The sequence below is a fragment of the Phaseolus vulgaris genome, chromosome 1, assembly GCF_051622355.1.
Source record: "Phaseolus vulgaris cultivar YP4 chromosome 1, ASM5162235v1, whole genome shotgun sequence".
In the NCBI taxonomy this organism is placed as follows: Eukaryota; Viridiplantae; Streptophyta; class Magnoliopsida; order Fabales; family Fabaceae; genus Phaseolus; species Phaseolus vulgaris.
Genome location: NC_143498.1, coordinates 48239764 through 48262966, shown reverse-complemented (window position 1 = coordinate 48262966; position 23203 = coordinate 48239764). Strand labels below are relative to the sequence as shown.

Genomic DNA, 23203 nt, shown 5'->3' with positions numbered 1-23203 from the left:
ATATTAAATATTTTTAAAATAACTTTCTCAATATATTGAGTAATACAATATTTTATAACAACATAAAATATTATAATGTAATATATAATATGATTTATATTAAATTTGAGATTTCTTTTATAATAATTTTTTTATAATGTAAAGAATAATAAAATTTTATATTAATTGTTTTTATTATAGTTAATCTAGATATTCATATTAAATTATTCTATATTCATTATATGTAAAATTGAAAAATAAAGCAAATATATTTTATTTTGAATAGCAATTATAAGATATATATATATATATATATATACTTTTTTTACAAAATTATTATATATTTAATAATATAAGTTTAATATTTATAATATAGTATAATTTTTAATTAGTATTTCACAATATTTTTTCTTAGAAACAGTTACAAACTTTTATTACTTATATTTTTTGTCAGATCATCAAAATAATTTATTAATATTTATAATTTTAATTATAATGACAATAATTAACCACGATTTTAATGATAGATTAAACCGATAGAAATTTACAAAATCAATAATGTTAACTTCAAATGAATAGGAAAGATAAATATTGTATCAAATTAAAAATTAAAAAACAATTACAATGAATTTTAATAATAGAGGACCACATTAAATAGAATAAAGAAATAGAAAAAAGTGCTACCCCACATTTAAATTACTCCTAGTGGTACAAGGCAAAAGATTTATTATATACCCCACAATTACTTGTTCTTTTCTATTTTAACTTACTAGCATAAATCTTTTACATTTAACTATTTTATACAACTAAATATTTATTTTTTCAATTACCTTGAAGTACGTTTTTTTTTTATATATTTAACCGTTTTAAACATCTATCTCTTTTAAATTACTCTCTTTTGCCTCTATCTCAATTAATTTTTCAATAACTTTAAAAGGTTATCTATAATTGAAAATAGTGTAACAATTTTAATCATTAATTATAAATGTAAAATATAATTAATAATTTATGCTTACAAATACTTATTTATTATAGATCTCATTACAAAAAATAATAAATATTTATTCAAGAAAAGTTAAATCTAAAATACAAATAACAAAAATAAATGAAAAAAATAAATAAAGTGGTAGTGATAATAAGACTCTCGCCCTCTAGTATTGCGGTGTATTTTTTTAGAAAGATTACTCCCAACTTCTTTTTAAATTACACTTGTAACAATAAGTACATCAAATTGAACAAATTAAAATATAGACTAAGTGGGTAATTTAGCCTTTGTTTTGTGGTTTGTTTGTATTCAAAATATGGTTTTTACTTCTTCCATCCCCCATTTTTTAACCTATACCCCCACCACAACCATAGTTGTTTGCGCCATTACCACTCAAAAAGAAGAGAAACGCTGCACTTAAAAAGAAGAGGAAAAAATCTCATTCTAGAAATCTTTATTTTGAAAATCTTAGTTCTAGAAATCTTGTCTTGAAATGTTGCAGAATGTATTTCAAGACTTCATGAATTCCAAAAAAATATGTTCCAAAATAATTTCCAATTCGAATAATGCAGAAGTCACTTTAAAGAAATAAAAATAGTTATTTTTTAAATTGTTGGAATACAGGTTCAAGAATGGGAAGTAGAGAAAGTAAAAACTTCAAAATATTTATGCCCTAAAAGCGGTTATCTAAAGAATTTTTGCTCAAGACAAAACAATTTCAGTAACTTCCATAAAGTTGATTTAAAAGTAAGTATGGATGATTTTTTTAATAAGAACTTCTAAAAGAAAAAAAAAAGTACTCTCATAAATTAAAATTAGATTATTTTAAATTTAAAAATAAAAACTATGAAAAAATTAAAGTAACTTTTACACAAACTAATATTAACTTAGAAAAAAAAAACTATCTTTTCTAGAAGTTCTCCGAAATAATTTTATCTACACATACCTATATTTTTATATGACTGATTTAGTCCCAAAAGACAAGAAACTGGGAGGGGGTGTTAAAACAAACTCCCAAGACCGGTACGATAAAGTCGCTTATCATTAAGTGATTATAGTTACAATGAGAATATTTTTTTAAAAAAAATTATGGATGAAAAAAAGTATGCACTTTCTTCATAAAATTACAAGATTACCTAACCCAACAATACTTGCTGCATCAAAGATGGGGTATGGCTTTGTGTCGAAAATAGGTATTCTGAATCCGAATTTGAACACAAATGTACAAATGTGCCTCTGCAACCCAAAAACGGACTAGTATTAGATCAATCACAGAGCTACAACATGCGCTATAACTTAAACAATCAACAACCATGAAGGCATTCAAGGACAAAAGTTAAATTAGATTGTATTACAACTACACTTCAACAAATGACTGGGAAAAATGCTCTAGTCATGGGTACCGTCCAAATAGAAGTAAACAACAGAAATTCAAGTGCTTTTAAACTCATTAAAATCCTCATAATCACTTAAAGCGTGTGCTCCATCCACCTTACTAAACCAAAGCACCAGCACCAATGGAGTGATGGTTTTATACAGTTGAAGTTTAGTTTAGTTATATCTTTATCCAACAACTGCATCTATTATTTTATATGAACCTTAGTAAAAAAATCATTAACAAACCCTCTCAAATGAAGAGGTTTATTTAACTATGAATCGTAGTAAATTATTTTTTGAATTGGATGAAACCTAAGTGACGTCTAACTCTTTGAAAAAGGAATTGCCAGGTTTGGCTTTGAAGAAGGAATTGTTGGAAGAGAAATTGGCGTCAAACTGTCGTCTAACCACAACCCTCCTCACAAGCCTATCTTGATAAACTTTTGATAAACTAAAAAAATCTCGATTGATGTTAATAAAAAAATCTTGATAAACTTTGATAAAAATATAATATAAATCGAGATCAACTAAAAATATTATCGATATTGATACTTTATCCAAACAAGAAAAATAAAATTCAATAAATTTGAATGATCTTATCTAAACAAAACAATTTGAAATGAGATAAGTTTAATGTGTTTAAAAGGTCTTAAAAATTGCGAAATTCCATATCCAAACACAAGGTTAGGGTCACTTGTCATTCTTTTACCTAGACATTTAAATTTGAATGATCTTATCTAAACAAAACAATTTGAAATGAGATAAGTTTAATGTGTTTAAAAGTCTTAAAAATTGCGAAATTCCATATCCAAACACAAGGTTAGGGTCACTTGTCATTCTTTTACCTAGACATTGAGTTATTTTCCCTTCCTCGAATGTTTCAACAACCTAAACATATGAAGGCCTTCAACACGTTCCATTCAAGAAGTATGAGCTAAGTTGTTCACGTTTGACATGGAAAATATTTGGACAATTAAGACAATGAATGGGCACTTAAGGTTAATTTGTCAAGCTTTCCATTGGTGAGGTAGAAGCAGTAATGAAAGGCTAGACATGCACGTTTGGGTGATCATGAGGAGTCATTCTAGTGAATTTATAAAGGACATGTTTTTTTTCGCAAAATCCTCGAATGGAGTCGGTAATTTGCATTCTATGAATATATGATGTTATAGAAAAAGTCATGATATGTTACTAAACTTCTATGATCATGTCCTATAAAGTTAAATCCTTCTCACCTCAATTCTTCTAATAAAAAGGCCAAATTCAAACACTAGGTTAAAATTGGTATTGAAATTCAAGTGTAACTTGAAGTCCCTCATAGTGCACAAACGTGCAAGTGGAGCAACAAATAAGTGAGAAAGACACAAACCAATTCACTTAAAGTTTTGAGTTATATGAGGTCAAGTACTCTTGTGTTGTTGTCTCTTGACTTATTATTGGTAGAGATTTTCCTGATGTTTATCCCCCTCGGATTGCCCAACAAGTAGTATTAGGGTCGATGTTTAGTGTTGATGACTAGCTCAGATGTGTACAATAGAATTCACCATGGATCACCTTTATATTGAAAGTCTACGTGAGAGGGGTCACTATTGAGTACTCATGGAAAAGAACACTTTTCTCCAAGGGAAGTTTACAGTGTGGAAGGAACTCACTTGATTGTTGCAGTTTCACATATTGTGTACAAATAGACAACGTGAACATATATATTAGAAAAACTCACAAAACTATTGCATTAAAATTTTGGATTGAAAAGACCTGACCCTCACTTTCTCCGTTCTCGTTCTACGAGTGAGTATCATCCTAACTACCCACAGCCTGTGTGCCATTAGATCAATTTTAGGCTACGTCCCTAGACATCCCATCTAAGGAAGTGTCCCTAAAGACCTCTAGATGTAGTTGCGAACTCTTGGAGGCATTTGAGATGTCCCTCCTTTGAACCTACACCTGAACTTTTTACATGCTGTGTCGAAGTAGACAAAGAGTAGCCCTATGTATTGGAAGTTGTTCTTGAACGTAGTCATACAACTCAAGAAGACTTGTATCAAAGAACTCATCCAAGCAGAATGAGTGCTAGGTCTCTTTTGGGCAAGGTAAGTTTTAGAGTCTGACTATGGTCGGGTGCTATCGTCAAGAGAGGTCCATAGCAACATGCACGCCATAAATGAGTTACTATAGGATTGGACAAAAAGGGCCATATTGTGAAAGCATTATGGAAGATGATGGATTGCATAAGAAAGCTTCCAATGCAGAAGAGACTCACACTTTAAGAAGAAATTGTCCGTGTTCAAGTGAGTTAAAGTCTCACATTGTGTAGAAATGAGAAAGTTAAGGTTCTTAGTTGGAATGTGACTTCATTTTCTCTTGTGTGGTTGGCTTGAGACCCATTGGCGAAGATCTCTTAGGTGTTTCTCCCCCTTGGATCCCCAACAAGTTGTATCAAATATAGTTAGTCCTAGTGACGAACTCACATAAGTACCATGAACTTGACAATAGGCAAATGGATCCAGCGTATGTCTTCCTGATAAGGGTTCAAAAGTGTGTCACGTTAAGATGAATGGTAGTGCAAATAGAGTCACCACTAAGTACTTATGATAAATAAGGTTTTCGTTCAAGGGAGAAACTTACAAGAAAAGGCTCACTTGGGGGGAGAGAGATTGTTGGTGTTCGACTGAGTTGGAGTCCCACTATATAGAAATGAGAAAATTGAACATCATATAAGTATGAAAGAGGATTTGGGTTAAAGTTGGATCAATTTCTCTTGTGTTAGCTCGTGACCCATTGCTGATGGTCTCCCCAGTATTTTCTCCCCCATAAATTTCCAACAAAGGGTCTTCGCATTTTTTACACTTATAGTCCAACTACCTCGCATGAGGTGGGTCAGCGACGCTATAGAAGTAGCAAATAATTCATGTATCACACCACCTAATAATTTTAGCTTTTAAGATAGTTGATTCATGACAAATATATCTGGAAGATAATGTCCCCACTCCACACTTGAAAATTAATAATATATGCTTCACCGCAAAAACACAAAATATAGAAAAAATACTACGTCCAAGCAAAATTTTAAGGAATTTGGTACGCACCTGGGACTATTGAAACAGTGTATTCCTGATAGACATCAAACTAACAAAATCCTGTAGTATGTGCATGAATAACAACTATCGTTCCAACCATTCAAATGGGTAATGACATGTTTGGACGACCAGGTTGAGGTATAGGGGGTTTGATCAATCCTTTCAAAGAATCCATAATACTTGAAAAAGAAGGGCGTTTCCAGGGTTCACTGCAGTAAACCAAGCATATCAATAAAATTCAAGCAGAATAATGAAGCAGACTACAAATGAAAGATGTATCTGCAACTCACTTGGCCCAGCAAGCCTCAATTATTGATGCTAATTGAGGATTTAAATCTCGTGGTATTTCAAGTCTTTTTGCCTTAAAGCCAACAGCTGCCACAACCTACAAAACATCACAGATTTGTGAAGACTACGTAATACTAAAGGCTCTCCATCAAACACATTACTAAAAGCCTCAGTCCAAAAGTAAAAAAAAAGATAGAAAGAAATATTGATGCAAATTTCAGTCTCAGTAGAATAATATGTTGATAACAGGCAACCATGAAACAGAATAACACTCCATAAACCACACTTATCGTTTGACCAGTGTGATACATGCTTCAACCAATATATATTTCTTGCAATTATTTTCAGATTTATGTTACCAATACCATTATATTATTTTTATGTTCTACACTTACAGTCAACAGATCTTAAAGACACGTCCATAAAAATCAAAGCAACATAATCATAATATAAAATCTAACCATAAGCACAGTGAAATATATCAGTTAAATGACAAACCTGTGGTGGATTCAAATTACTCCAAGGCTGTTGCAATGTTGCGAGCTCCCACAAGATGACACCAAAGCTGTAAACATCTGACTTCTCATTGGATGGCTCGTCACGAAGAACTTCTGGAGCCATCCACTCAGGCTAATGGAGAAAAGGGTGTTCAACTTAATGTGCAATAATAGAAAAGACCTCAGAAAAATATGATAAAAAAAGCAGATACACATGTTTTGAAAGAAAACTTACTGTCCCAGCAGCTGACTTGGATGAGAGAAATGTGTTTGCCTTTAGTCGGGAAAGCCCAAAATCACTAACCTAAAGGGACGATACAAGTAAATAAGGAACTGTGAAAATTCAAAATTACTCCAATAATGCACATAATGCCAAAGCAAACAGACCAACAACATTCACCCCCCAGAAAATAAATTTTGCACTGAATATATAGTATATGTATTAAATTGATTTTTGTCAATATGTGAAATTTGAATCAAATGAAGCCCAGCTAATTGGCAGAATGAAAACTTATATCAACAATGTGTAGACCAAGTTTTGCTGTAATACTTCTTTCATTGGTTCACGAAAAGTTCAAAAGAGATGGTGGCTAAACAGTGTCATTAAGCACGGACTATATTAGTGCTTTAACGCTAGCATACACAAAGTACGGACTATATTAGTGCTTTAATGCTGCACACACAAAGTGATTTGAAATTTGGTTATTCAATATAGCCTTCAAATTGTAGAAGGGAATTTGTGAGTGCCGGAGAAGTGGAACCATACTAATAAAGGTGACTAATGAATTAAACGAAACTCTCCAAAAAATTTCAGACACAAGAAAATTTTCTTCTTGCCTTCACTGTATATTTCTTGTCAACAAGAAGGTTTGGAGATTTCAGATCTCTATGAACAATGGGAGGATTTCGTTTATGAAGATAATTCATCCCCTTAGCCTGCACAGGAAAACGAAAAATACTTAACCAATGGATACAAGGGTTACATATTAGTTCAAAAAATAAATAGAACCAAAAACAATAGTGTTTATCTTCAGAAAGTTTACCACATCATAAGCCATACTAATCCTGCGTCTCTCATCCAACATTTCTGTGGCACCAGGTTTATGCAACAGCCTATACAAGCTACCCCTGCATTGAGGTCAATCAAATCTTTCAGGTCTCAAGTGTAACATAGGTTGTAAACACGAAAAGAGATCTCTCTTGGGAAGAGTAAAGGAACTGTTAGATGAGATATTGCAAAACCTGGACAAGTATTCTGTGACAATTGATAAATTGGGAGGCTTAGTGACTGCACCCATAAGCAAAACAATGTTTGGATGCCGTAAGTTTTTCATTATTGCAACCTAGCAAAACGAGTGAAAATATAGCTCAAATCAGTAGCAAGCTTACAATTAATGTTTTTCAGCACAAAACAAGACAAGAATACTGGGCCTACCTCCCTCAAGAATTCCTGGAAGCGTTCACCTGCAAAGTCTTGTTCCATCAGAATTTTCACAGCAACCTCCTGCAGTGCTTATCATTTTGACATATGTACATGCAACAAACTAAAATAATATGCAACAACCAAGTAGAGAGATGGAAAATAATATCAAACAAATTTAAATATTAAGCTCACTTTGGCTTCAAACTTTAATGAAGCATGTATACACCTCCCAAATTGAAAAAAAAATGCATTGTAAATCATAAAACTAATAAAGTAGAACTTTTATTTTATTTTTTGAAAAGAGTTCAAAGGTGAAGGACAGAAGCCTTCCAGTTGAAAAGCAGAAAAGAGCATTAATAAAATATGCCATCTTCCGTAATGCTTCATCTATTTACTGAAAATGAAATAGTAAATGAACGAAACCTTTAGTGTTGATAAGTTAACTGCACCCATAAATAAAACAATGTTTAAAATAAGCCTGTGCCTGGTGATTTTTAAGGTACAGCTCAATATGAAAATCTATGCAAAAAATGTTGGGTTCTAGTCAAAAGGAGATTGGCAATTGCGAGGCCAATCAGCAACAAAGTACAAAAAACCAACAGGTATGAGTTCAGTTGATCAGGCACAGCAACCTTTGAACAATAAGAAGACTTATTTTAACACTACAAGTATTGGTTATGACAAGATCAAGATGCAATCATTTGATCCAGCAAGAAGAAAGCATGATATTTTCAAAAACTGTACTAAATATTTTATCATACGAAAAAAAACTTTCCCAGATATTGAACAGAGACCACTTTTAGAATTTGACTATAGTACACATATAGAGAGAGGTCATATTTACATATTAATATACTAATTACACATGATTTAGTTGAAATTGCAAGATACAATGACAGATGCTGAAAAACAACTAATATAAGCAACCCATGAAAATATCAGTAATCCCGAGTTAATCTTATTTTATACAGCATTTATGAAAGAAATAGAGAGAGAGGCTTACCGAGCCATTCCACTCAGCTTGATGTACAGTTCCAAAAGAACCTGAAAATATAACAGACCAAATTTAGTTAGTGACTATTTATACCAATTGCAATTCAAGCCATAGTAAGCATGTAAAGCTAGTAATTCATTAAATACTGTGTACTTAACACAGGCTCAATTTTTATTGGTTAACTTTAGAGCATTTTGTAGGATCACTGGAAAATTTTGAGGTGATGTGATAATTTCTGCTGCACTATGGTGTATTTTGATTTGGGAAACAATGCTCATATTTTCTTAGATATATTGTTATCTGATAGTAACTGGTATTAATACTGAAAATAGGATAGTGCTCAAGGAGGAGATATCTTTTATAAGAGAAAAATACTACTCAATTAACAGCAACACATACTGGACAGATATGTAGAAAATGCAAATAAAAGATAACAAACTGAGCCAATATAGCTTTCCCTGGACGATGCCACCAGTCACTCCCTCAATTCTGTTATAATTTTTCCATTCTTCACTAATATCCCCCTCCCCCAATGGATTTGAATCATCTTGTCTATCTGAGGAGAATTCATGGAGATGGATTTTATTTCTGTGACTCAATAGTGCTATCCAATTTTCAGATCCCATTAAATGGTCGAAGGGCATCCTGACCTAAGAAAAGAGGGTAGGCCGCCTAAAGAATTCCAGTGTGCTCTAATTTTCACAATTTCCATTATTGCTGGAGAGGGTAATCCAATTTTCGTGGTTTCCCCAGTATATGCACCAAAAGGGGGCAAGAAAGAAGATAAGGTTCTGATAGAAAGACTCGGGAGAAGGTTCACCATGACTTGATTATAACCCATTAATTATGTTTTTCTTCTTTTCTCTCATTCTCTCAAGCAGGACTATACATCCTGGTATTTATGAACAGAACAGGATCCAAAATCCTTGCTTCTCTCCAATACCTTGTTGTCATATGTACATTTTATTACACTGTTCTACCAATGTCTCCTCCTTACTCATAGCAGCATTCCTACTTCTCTCATGAACAATTATAATTTTCCATGGTCAACACCTCTAAGTCCATTTTCCCTTTTTCTTCCCTTATACATATGTTAGAGGTCCATAGTTATCCTCCTGCAATTATGTGAAAGTATAGTTGAAATGACTTCTTTGGTTCTCTGAACCATGACCTTTGTTACAGAACCTGCCTTAGATAAGAGGGATTGGAGTGTTTTATTGCATTAATTAGTTTACTGTTTCTTATTTTCCTCTTTTCACTGCTAAGGTGAGGACACTCCCTCGTCCCCTCCCCCTCTAATACACAAGTCAAAGAACAATCGTTATTATCCTACTGCTGTTATGCGTTGAGATACTTGAAAGGACTCAAATGACTTTTAGTTGACACACTGAACCGTGACTTCTTTTGACAGATGCTCTCCCAGTCAGATATGCAGAGGGATTGAAGAGCTTTATTGCATTGTTAAGCATACTTTTTGTTTTTTCTTCTTTTCTATTTTCATTGACTTTACCACTACCTTATATTACTTTTTTTTACCTTGATTATGCTCCCTCTCTCAACATTTCTCTTCTAAACACCAACCCCATCCCATATGAATCAACCAAAAAAGAGCAAGACTTTAAATAATATGCAAGTTATAGAAGAGCATACATACCTGATCCTATTCTCCCTTTCAAAACAAGATCAGTCCATGGAATGTCCAGATCCTCCATATCTAGGGAAAAGTCTCTAGATGGTTTGCTAGAAATCAGTAATCTGGTCTGTGCATCTCTATGACCAGGACGGTTATGCTTTAAAGGCAATGAATCCTTGCTTGGCAATGACGGCTCTACAACATTCTGTGGAGGGTTACCTGATTTAAATGTTTCGGAGCCTCGATTATGTGCACTTGGACGATAAGCTTGTGGTTGTGGAGGAACAAGAGAACTTCTGTTGTTATCATTTGGAATTGGCCCAGGGTTCCTGTCCCTGTACTGCCTTTCATACTGTTCTGGAAAGGAGAATCCAAAATCTAAATCAATAACAGCCACCAGCAACTCAGGCTAAGGGGAATGAAGATGATGAAGCAGAGCTATAAATATTTTACTTTCTTCCTCTTAAGCCTTGTAGTAAATACATGTACAGAATAGTGTAGGTTTTCTTTTCAACTTTGTATCATGAGCTGAGTAGAATAGATTTCATTTGAACTTCAAGAGAGGAGATAGATCATAAACCCCAAATCTTAAGAGAGAGAGAGAGAGAGAGAGAGAGAGAGAGAGAGGCCTCTTCTATGAAACCCTAACTTGTCATGCAGGGTAGGGTTAGTAGAATATTCCTTGGGTAACAGGGTAGGGTTTACAAACAAAATAACTTTATTTCTTAAGGAAAATAAATTCGTTTTGTGTCCTCTTACACCTCAGCAGGTAAGAGAGGATGAGTTAAAATTGAAAGAAGAAATAGATCAGGAGAAAACAGAAAAAAAAAAGTATAAAAGGAGATGGGTGCAAGATAGAGTCTTCCAAATTCCTCTGCATACTCTTACATCTCATGAAAAGCCATATGTTTTGTCAACTTTAGTGACCCAATCTGTGAGTGTGCCAAAAGGCTACAAATGTAACAAGCATGGTGCATATAATTTATATGCTCGAGCTTCAAGGGAGTGTTGAGAATCGGAATAATATATTTTGTTTATTATTGTAGACATATAACCTTAATTTTAGAGGAAATAAAATATCCTTTATCCATGCATAATAAATGTAACGAGTCTATATAAACTCATATTCTCTTGTGTATTTAGACACACAATATTCAGTCCAATGTCATTATGTCCCAAACTTTAACAATCATAAAGTTTAGGAGAAATTGGGCACCTCCCTTGAGATAATGCTAAATGACACACACAACCCTTTTAATTTTTAAAATAGAAACACATATCCCTCGTGTTTTTAATAAAATAACATTCACACCTATTTTAGTTTCTTAATAGGTACTCACCTCCCTTGTGTTTTCAATAAATGGTATGCTTCTCTCCTATGTTTTTAATAAAGAGAAACTCAACTCTCTTATCTATTTAAAAATAACATTTTAAATAAAAATTAAAAACTAAAATTCTAAAATATTAAAGTTAAAGAACGTTTTATTAACAAAGAATTGAATGACTTGATTATAGGAAAATTACACTCATCTTTCTTAAAATCTTCTAAAACGATGTTAACATGTTATGGGAACTATTCATGTAGTAGGGAACTCATGTTCGATCCACATTATGTGAAGAATTCGTCAAGTCAGCAATAGTCCCAGTATCTCAAGCGATATTAGTATCTGGCCAAATAGACTAGAGGAAACCCATTGTAGGACCAAAAAACGACATCACATTGTAATTTAAAAATATATATTCATCTTCCTTATATTATTAACATAGTAGCACTAGTAGTAGTCCTTATTTTAGTTATATTTATGTTTGTATTAAAATAATTTGTAAACATAAGAATAAGTTAATAAATTTAACCACATATTTTATATCTATTTATTTATTTTTATATTAAAATAATGTTTTCTCAAAAATATAATATAATTTTTTATATTTGTAAACTTTTATAAGATGATTTATAATTTAGTGGAAATATAATTTATGATATTTTTAATATATAACGATTAAACCATTCAAAAAAATTGTTTATTAAAAATTATTTAATTTTCATATTTTAAAACTTTAATTTTTAATTTTCATAGTTTTTATATTTAAATTTTAACCAATATGATGTTTTTAAATAAAATAAGGAAGATGAATGTCACTTATTAAAAATAAAAGGGAGTGGATATTTATTTAAAAACTAGAGGGAATGTGAGTGTCATTTGATTAAAAACATAAGAAAGGTGAGAGTCTATTTTAAAACTAGAGGGAGTGAATGTCATTTAACATAATCTGAAGTAAGTGTAATTTCCCCTAAATTTAAAGTAGTGCAAGGTGAGAGTCTATTTTAAAACTGAGGGAGTGAATGTCATTTAACATAATCTGAAGTAAGTGTAATTTCCCCTAAATTTAAAGTAGTGCAAGGTGAGAGTCTATTTTAAAACTAGAGGAAATGAATGTCATTTAACATAATCTGAAGTAAGTGTAATTTCCCCTAAATTTAAAGTAGTGCAATACAGCACTATATTTAGAGCATCATACATTGAATAGGAAACATGAATATCACCTGCAACACCACTATCGAAGACAAGCTCAGTAGACACACAATCCGAGAAATATTGTTTGGCCAGTGACCTGAAATCAATGGTAGGTTCAGCTGGTTTGAGTCTTGGAAAGTGCAAGGGTGAACAAAATGAGATGGAGGATGGACCATTCAGTAAGGAATCAGGCTCACATAAGCAACCCGGCTTTCCAATTAGATCAACCATGTATTCCCTGTAATTATATGGTTTTAAACAGGAGTCAGTTCCCAAAATGTTAACTGAAAGGTTATAACACATTAGTAATTTTTCACTTCATCATTCTACGATCACATGGCATTGCTCATGGAAAACATCAATTTAAATTGTAGTTGTACTTGTTAACAGAATAGCTGATGTGCTAAGCACCAAAACATATACCTGTCAGGGCCAAATCGAACAAGACATGATGAGGCATCTTCTCTTGAACAATATTTACAGCCCTTTGCAATTCGACACGGTAAATCAATGGTGTCAGCTAGCACCTGAAGATTTAGCATGCATAAGGCATGTTAGTGCAAAAGCAACACAAAAACCATCACGTTTATTAAACCATTGAAACCCCCCCACCCCATCCCCACCAAGAAAAAAATAAAAAATAATAATGTAGTCAAAATACATAATCACAGCCTTGGCCATCACATAGAATTAAAGGTATTACTTTGAATAATACAGCACGATGCCTGCAAAGTCCAGTAGATAGGCTGCCAATAGGAACAACGACAGATCCTAAGCGATCTCTTAGATTATTAATGCACTCCCTCCATATGGGAAAAAGATTGTCTTCCCATACAGAAGCTGAACCCCTTATTACAACAATAAAACACGGTTAGACTGGTGTAAGCTAAATAGTTCATAGCTAACAATGTCAAGGAGACTCACCCCATACAATCGAATACAAGCTTTGCAAGCTGTTCTACAACATATGTTGTTGATATGCTACGACAAAAAATGTCATGTACCTTGTTCTGCAATTCTTTTAAGATAGGATCAGAAAGTCTGTCCACCAAAATTACTTCAAGTGAAGATTTGGAAGAAGGATCTATAGATTTTAGTGTCTCTATTGAAGGAATTCGGCCACTTTCCTGCAGATCAGTGCACAAAGTCCATACATACGGATCCATTCCATGAATTAGATAAAATCCATCAGGAATTTTGTCAAAGTATAATAGGCAGCCATTCACCTGGTGCATGTTATTAACAAAACAACATATCAATTCCTCCGTGAATTTTGAGTAAAGTTAGAGCAAGTTAATTTTAAAAGGAAAGGCAAAGAATATAATAAAAGAGATGAAGGTTTTTCCCTTGTTAACTTAAAGTCACACATCAACTTAACAACCACATTTCACTTATTCCCTAAAAAAATTATAATTATATCCCTCCATTAGGACAAAGAACATTCTGTCACCCACCCACACAATAACGCCAAAATATTACACACTTCATTTCAAGATTTAACCAACTCCTTAAAACAGTAAATTTAAGTATAAGATTCAAGATTTAACCAACTCCTTAAAACAGTAAATTTAAGTATAAGAATTCAGAACAGGAAAAACAAAAAGGATAATACGCCCATCGGGCAAAACCACAGAAAATTAATACAAGTTGATGGTGAAATGTCACCATTAAAGTAGCTAGTTTTCTGTTGCCAATGGGAAAAACGGGAATAGTCGGTAACAAACATACTATGTCATCCCCAATAATGGGGAAACATTCATCAGATATTTTCATGATTTGCTACAACTTTTAAAACAGTCAAAATTCCAATAAATGGGTGTTAAAAAATACAGAAAATGGGAAAAGTGTTTCTTTCTGTAATACAAGTTTCAAAAAGCACCATACATGAAAATAATAACAGGACCTTCAGGACACGTTCCCAGACCCAGCGTCATGATTTAAAACAGGATTGGTGCAAATTAAGGCAAAATGCCACAATTCAAGGAGGCAGTTTTTCTACTGTCAGATGAGAGTAGTTGATATTTTTTCTAACAAACATTCAAAGTAAAAGGCCTGATATCCTTGTTTATCCTGGCAGGACTTGCACATTGCAATTCATGATCCAACTCCACCCATTGCAACTAATGAACACAGCTCAAATAGGGTTTTTTACTTAAGCACTCCCCAATCTTATCCAGTCAAGTCAAATACCAAGAAACACTAGTTCATGAGCTTAAAATTCTCCACAAAATTTTCCATTTAAAAAAAAAACATAATCCTATGAATACAGCCTAGAAAACCAAACAATCCCATACAGACTCAATTATACACATGCATACTGTGATGTAAACCATAGAACAGCAGCAGCTTCACTTCAAGAATAAAAAAATGAGAAGACAAAACAAGTTTAAGAATCTATCATAAGCTAAAATCAACTTGATTTTTATTCCACTTCACCAAAAAAAAATTGAGGAGCAAAAGTTTATTTTAATTTACTTAAGAAATTCAATTTATTATACCTCTCTAATTTATACCAATAAGAATGCTTTCGGAATAACTTAATTTCGGAATAAAAATTCATGCTTCACGAGAACCAGAACCATGTTGTGACAAAGTCCATCATTGACGGATTGTTGTGTTTTTTCATTGGTGGTTACTCGTTGACTAAATATAGCTCAGATAAGACATTAACCTAAAGCTCTCCTGCTCACAAGTTCCAAATTCACAATTATCATCCAAACTTGACAACCAATCACAATAGGAATAGCAGTTAGCATAACAAACAATCAACATACCCAAAACCTATGGGACACTGTCTCTGCCGAACACGTTGCCCTTGAAGAGGATGATTCATGGGGCACTGTATCCAGAAAATTGGGATCATCAGCACAAGTAGCCTCAGAGGAAAGTCGAAGAGCCAATGCCAGCTGTAACTGATAACTCTCCTCAGTCTGCTGAGCCCAGCTCTTGCTGTAGGACCCGCCGCTCTTGCCATAGGATCCGCCGCTCATCGCCGCCCCAGCGTCTGGAATCCTGCCTCTGACCTCACCAAATTTGAATTCGTCAGTCTCCTCGGGGGCCATAGTGGACATAGTGGGAGCGTAAAACTCGCCGGAGAGTGAGCTTTCACCGAAACTGCTCCCACTCGACTGTCGCTGCATCCCGAAAGAGGAGTACAAATTCCCGATCCTGTTCCCCTGTCTGTGATCGACGACGGAGTCCCAATCGGATACTCTCTCCAACTTGCTTCTGTTGTTTTTACCGTCTCCGGAAGGAGATTCGAACAACGGATTGTCCTCTGGCGTTTGGTTGAGGAGAGAGTAGTTGCTGGATCTTCTGGCAGACATTTCCATGGAGACTGTGTGGCGGGCTCACAGAACCCTAAAACCCGCCATTGTACATTCGTTCCCTTTCAATTGGTTCCTTCTCTCCTTCGTAATAGTCCTAACGATCTTTTTGTTTATTTTAGCGGTTTGGTAACCTTTTGGAAGTATGGTGTGGCGCAATGATTTTTGGTTCACACGTTGGATCAGAAGGTCCCGCACCACTCCTCGCCGGTATGGACCGTTTTATTTTAGGTTTGACTTTAAAATTTTAGTAGTAGACAGAGCTTTCCAATCTTTCTCAGGAGTCATTATATATATATATACACACACGGATGAACCGAACACTTCACTAGTAATTACCGTAGCCGATTCTGTCTAATAGATAAACTAATATAATTTCATTTGTATGTCCGATTCTACATATATTATTTTTATACTTTTCAATTATTATGAAACTTATTTGTATGACACTTGGTACTATGAACTTAGATACAACTTACAAGAGTTGTTACTTACTATTAGATTTATAAATATTTCTAATTTATTACTGTTTTTTTAATTCTTAATAAAGTAATATTAAATTTTAATATTAATTTACTTGCATGATAGTTATTTTCTAGTGATTAAAGAAATTATTGAAAAAATAAATAAATATCATATTTTTTATTATTCTTAATATAAGTGAAAAATATTAAACAATGTACATATTCGTACAAAAGATAATGTATATTATGGAAAGTTGTAATAAAGAGTATTTTAATAAAAAAATAATTAGTTAATAATACTAAGTATTTTATTATTGATTCGTGTGAAATTAATTTGTTAGTTATAGTTGAGTTAGAACTAATGTTTGTTCAACGTGTGAATGAATAAATAATATTGTCTTAATAATAAATATAATTAGTACTTAAATGATATATTTCATACTTTAAATTAAATATAAAATTTATTTCTTAGAATTTATATGTAATTATTAATGTACATATATATATGAAAATTTGTTTGTTTAATAAGATTCTCGTATAAATATACATTTCTTTTCTTTTTAAAGGAGAACAATCCTTATAGATATGAAAAATAATCTTAATTTGACCAAAATGTGTAAATCGTAATTAATGAATTTTTTTTTGTCAATTTTAAATATTAATTTATAATAAATATGTTTTTAGTTCATTGATAGCTGTCGTTTTGCTGTCAAATTAATATGATTCTAGCGTAGATTTGTCTAACACTAGAGAGATGATAGTATAATTGTGGACAAATGTCCCCAAGTCGTCTCCCAACGAATCCAATAGTAAAATCAGTTGATTAGGGTTTAAAATCTATCTGCAAGCAATAAAAGTTAGCAATAACAATAAAGATGAAAAGGGAGTTTGAGATAGTTGTGCAAAAAATATAAAAGAAATTAAAATAGCAAATAAAAAGCGGTTGATCCCAAGTTCTTCCACCATTGAATTCTTCATAGGTTCTCTAAAGATTAATCTTTTCTCAATCCTCCAATAGAGCTAAACCAGATTGAACATGCGTCGATCTAATTCAACTAAAACTCACCAGTAAAGCATGCGTCTACTAGTTTAATCAATACCCACTTTGTTCCATGCGTATACTCCATGGGAATGCTTACCTCCTCTCCCTTGAATCATGCGCCCAAGAAATTAATTAGAACAATGCGAACTAACTAAGAAACCAAAGTTTAAGATAAGGAAGACTCTCAATCATGCGTTCAAGTACAACCTCTCACAAAAACAAGTTTTCCAGGAGATTAGACAATAAAAACAACTGCTATAGAGAATTAAAAATCGAAACTTTTATTGGAACAAAACCTCAGAACTCAATGGGGAATTACAAAAGAATCAACCAAAAAGGTTTAGCCTTCCATGCGGAGGCTCCTCTCTTCTCTCCTTGATGCTTGTGTCCTTTTATAGGCTTTTCTGCTCCAAGGATCTTGGGAAAATATTGCAGTTTAGATTTTGTAAACAGTTTTCACTTTCCATAATTCTTTTTATTTTGCAGAAGATTTGCTTCCAATTCTGTTTCTGGAATCTTGTAGCTTTTATTTTCTCTTTCTTTTCCTCAGAATTTGTTTTTTGTTTTGATTCAAAGAAGCAACTTGGACTTTTGCATGTTTGGCCCATTCACAAAGGTAGATGCTTCAGATAATTTACTCTAAAAACACAAAATTAACAATAATAATAGTTAAGGCCAAAATAAACCCAATTATATGGATATTAATTAAAACAATGGATTTATTTATTATTATAGTCCAATAATCTATGATTAAGGCTATTGTGTGTGAATAAATATATGCTCATCATTCATATACTATAATACGAAGTTGGTTTATGTGTTTGATCTAAACTTTAAATCATTCAGGTGTATGTAGTATGAAAAATAAATAGAATGTGTCATTATGTATGTGAAATTGATTCAATCTGAGGTTATACTTCATCAACACATTAGAAGTAGTTATAATGGGCATCAATCTACAATCAAAACAAACACAACATTTGAAAAAAATTAAAAATCTTTTAAAAGAACTAACAATCATTTCACATACAGGATAATTCGTTCCAATCATTTTCATACTACAAGGACCTAAATGGTTTAAAATTTGGATCAGGGATAAAAACAAATTTCGTGTTATAATACAGGGACCAAAAACATATTTAACCGATATCAATTATTACTCTAGTTAGTTTGATTAGGATGTGAGTCATACAAAGGTTTTTTCTTACAATATGACTTCCTTTTTAGCTTAATATGACTTCCTTTTTAGAGATAAAATATTTGTGTTCTCATAAAATTCTTTAAGATAATTATTTGTCATAAAAAAAATTAATGAGGGATATTTAATAGGACATTTTGAAACTTAAAAAAAAAATTGTTGTAAGGAAACATTATTTTGTCACATATGAAGAGATGTTTAAAGGTTTTATAAAAAAAAAAATCACTATATATAAGAAGACCAAATTTAGAGCTTTGTATGGCAACTTGTATGTCTTCCTAGTATATGACATGTTCATTGGTTTAATATTTGTATTCATTATGTGTTTAGTTTGTAAAAGTAAACAAGTGATCATTATTCTATCCCTGTGACAGATGACAATTTTTCTAAATTGACTCATTTTATACTATGCCGTGAATTAGTTGATATTTGTTTTATTATTAATTTATTTAATGAAAAATGTAAAATTGTATGGACTTCTCGTAAGTATGGTATTTTATAAAGATGCAACGTGTGGTTTCTATAAATATGATGAAGTGAGGAGATTTTATTTATCGTGTAGGTTTAAATTATAACAAAGTCATGCACTTCATGACTCTTTCATCTCATATCTCATCTCATATATAATCTTTTCTCATATCTCATCTCATATATCATCTCATATATCATCTCGTATCTCATCTCATATCTCACCTAATTTCTCATCTTATATCTCATCTCATATCTCGTCTCATATCTCATCTCACATATCATCTCATATCTCATCTCACATGTCATCTCATATCTCACCTCTTTTCTCATTTCATATATAATCTCATATATAATCTCATATCTCATCTCATATCAAATCTTACTTCTCATCTCACATATCATCTCATATCTCACCTCATTTCTCACCTCATTTCTCATCACATGTCTCATCTCATACCTCATCTCATATCTCATCTCACATATCATCTCCTCTCATATATAATCTCATATCTCATCTCATATCAAATCTTACTTCTCATCTCACATATCATCTCATATCTCACCTCATATCTCACCTCATTTCTCATCACATGTCTCATCTCATACCTCATCTCATATCTCATCTCACATATCATCTCCTCTCATATATAATCTCATCTCATATATCGTCTCATATCTCATCTAATATCTCATCTCATATATCATCTCATCTCATATTTTATCTCATGTCTCGTCTCACTTCTCATCTCACATATCATCTTGTGTCTCGTCTATTATATCATCTCATATCTCACCTCATTTCTCATCTCATATCTAATCTCATATCTCATATCTCATCTATCATCTCATATATCATCTCATCTATCATCTCATCTCATATATAATATCATCTAACATCGCATCTCATATATCATCTCATGCCTGATCTCACTTTTTATTTCACATATCATCTCATATATCATCTCATATCTCATCTCACATATCATCTCATATCTCACCTTATTTCTCATCTCATATCTAATGTCATGTCTCATTTCACTTCTCATCTCACATATCATCTCATATCTCATCTCACATATCATTTCATATCTCATCTCAAATATCATCTCATATCTCACCTCATTTCTCATCTCATATCTCATCTCACATATCATCTCATATCTCACCTCATTTCCCATCTCATATCTCATCTCACATATCCTCTCATGTCTCACCTCATTTCTCATCACACACATCATCTCATGCCTCATCTCATATCTCATCACACATATCATGTCACATATAATCTCCTCTCATATATAATATCCTCTCATATATCATCTCATATATCGTCTCACATCTCATCTAATATCTCATCTCATATATCATCTCATATCTCATCCCATATATCATCTCATATCATATCTTATCTCATGTATCATCTCATGTCTCATTTCACTTCTCATCTCACATATCATCTTGTGTCTCATCTATTATATCATCTCATATCTCACCTCATTTCTCATCTCATATCTAATCTCATATCTCATCTCATATCTCATCTCATATATCATCTCATATCCTGTCTCACTTCTCATCTCACATATCATATCATATTTCATCTCACATTTCATTTCACATATAATCTTGTATATCATCTCACATATCATCTCATATCTCACCTCATTTCTCATCTCATATCTCATCTCATATCATATCTCATCTCATATCTCATTTCATTTCTCACCTCATATCTCATCTCATATCTCATCTCATATATCATTTCATCTCATATATCATCTCATATATCGTCTCATATCTCATCTAATATCTCATCTCATATATCATCTCATATCTCATTTCACTTCCCATCTCACATATCAACTCATACCATATCTCATATCTCACCTCATTTCTCATCTCATAACTCATCTCATATCTTATCTCATATCTCATCTCATATCGCATCTCACATCTCATCTCATATCCCATCTCATATATTATCTCATCTCATATCTCATATCATATCTCATCTCATATATCATTTCATCTCATGTCTCGTCTCATATCTCATTTCACATATAATCTCATCTCATCTTATATCTCATCTCATATCTCATATCATATCCCATCTCATATATCATATCATCTCATATCTCATCTAAGATATAATCTCATATCTCATCGCACATATCATCTCATATCTCATCGCACATATCATCTCATATCTCATCTCATATCTCATTTCATTTCTCACCTCATATCTCATCTCATATATCATTTCATCTCATATATAATCTCATCTCATATATCATCTCATATATCGTCTCATATCTCATCTAATATCTCATCTCATATATCATCTCATATCTCATTTCACTTCCCATCTCACATATCAACTCATACCATATCTCGTATCTCACCTCATTTCTCATCTCATAACTCATCTCATATCTTATCTCATATCTCATCTCATATCGCATCTCACATCTCATCTCATATCCCATCTCATATATTATCTCATCTCATATCTCATATCATATCTCATCTCATATATCATTTCATCTCATGTCTCATCTCATATCTCATTTCACATATAATCTCATCTCATCTTATATCTCATCTCATATCTCATATCATATCCCATCTCATATATCATATCATCTCATATCTCATCTAAGATATAATCTCATATCTCATCGCACATATCATCTCATATCTCATCGCATATCTCATATCTCACCATCTCATCTTTTATCTCTCATATCTCGTCTCTCATCTCTCGTATCTCATATCATATATGTCACCATTTCATATATCATCTCATATCTCTTATCTCATAACTCACCGTTTCACTATCTCATATCTCATGTCTTATATCTCACCATTTCATATCTCGTATCTCATATCTCTTATCTCACAACTCACCATCTCACTTTCTCATATATCATAACTCATCTCATATGTTATCTCGTATCTCTTATCTCATATTATATTTCATTTCAACTCTTATCTCATCTCATATCTCATATCTTATATCCCATATCTCATATCTCGTTTCTCATATATCATATCTCTTAGATTTCATATGTAATTAATAATTTACATTTCAATCTCAATGTTATTTTTCTTTAAAAAGTAAGTGGTAGTTTTGAAAGAATATATTTAATATATTTATAAACTCTAAATTATAAAATAAATAAATAAATAGATTATATTTTGTTTAAGAAATCTCTATTATTTTATTATACTGTATTTCAGTTAGTGTACATGACACGTTTTGGTAAAATTAAGATTATTTTTCACATCTCTATAGATTATGCTCCATTAATAGAAATGTACATGAGAATCTTAATTAATGAGTTTTCTTTTTTGTCAAACTTAAATATCAATTTAAAATAGATATGTTTTTCATCCATATACTATATCACGAAGTTGATTTATGTTCTTTATCTAAACTTTACACCATCCAAGCGTTTGCATTGTGAAAATGAATAGAATGACCCTTTCAGTCAATTTGTTTATGGCTTTTAATCTTCTAACATTTTTATTTAGTACTTCTTCTTATTAATGAAGTTGTGATGTACAATGATGAAGTTGGAAAGACAAATTAGTGATATATATATTAAGTTCACAAGCAAATAAAGACAAATATATCACACTATGCAAAGTCACTAAATAAATTAAAGGAAGAAGTCACCTTAAAATTAGGAGGTTGGGTGTGACTACATTTTAAGAGGGGCAAAATTCATAATTAGATAACTTATAAACTTCAAGATCTAAAACATAATCATTTTCAAGTCTTCAAAAGGATACATGTCAATGATTATAAATCATTTCTTCATAATATCTCGAGTCACAACACTAAGAGACTATAGCTTAATTTATAAGAAACTTGAATTTGTTTTTATTTGCGATTTTTAAAACACACATGAATCTCACAGTTGTTTAGAC

General features: G+C 32.1%; 1 protein-coding gene across 15 annotated transcripts; it reads right to left on the bottom strand.

The window, feature by feature from the left end:
- Positions 1–1965: 1965 nt before the first annotated feature.
- LOC137814537 (serine/threonine-protein kinase CTR1) lies at positions 1966–16372 on the bottom strand. 15 transcript variants are annotated; one of them, XM_090304593.1, is made up of 18 exons: positions 15544–16210; positions 13694–13995; positions 13473–13617; positions 13193–13296; positions 12967–13007; positions 12799–12866; positions 10275–10610; positions 8630–8670; positions 7639–7707; positions 7446–7546; positions 7247–7331; positions 7041–7139; positions 6439–6507; positions 6205–6336; positions 5709–5803; positions 5428–5627; positions 4967–5025; positions 4553–4859 (listed from the first exon to the last, which is right to left on the bottom strand). In XM_090304593.1, coding segments are annotated over exons 5-16 (1206 nt in total). In that variant the 5' UTR covers positions 12969–13007; positions 13193–13296; positions 13473–13617; positions 13694–13995; positions 15544–16210; the 3' UTR covers positions 4553–4859; positions 4967–5025; positions 5428–5518. The 15 variants fall into 15 exon arrangements, with proteins under 15 accessions (XP_090160695.1, XP_090160718.1, XP_090160697.1 ...); XM_090304578.1 differs by having other exon boundaries at positions 4770–4859; positions 7639–7667; positions 15544–16368; XM_090304569.1 differs by lacking the exons at positions 4553–4859; positions 4967–5025 and adding an exon at positions 1966–2200 and having other exon boundaries at positions 12943–13007; positions 15544–16364.
- Between the last annotated feature and the right edge of the window lie 6831 nt (positions 16373–23203).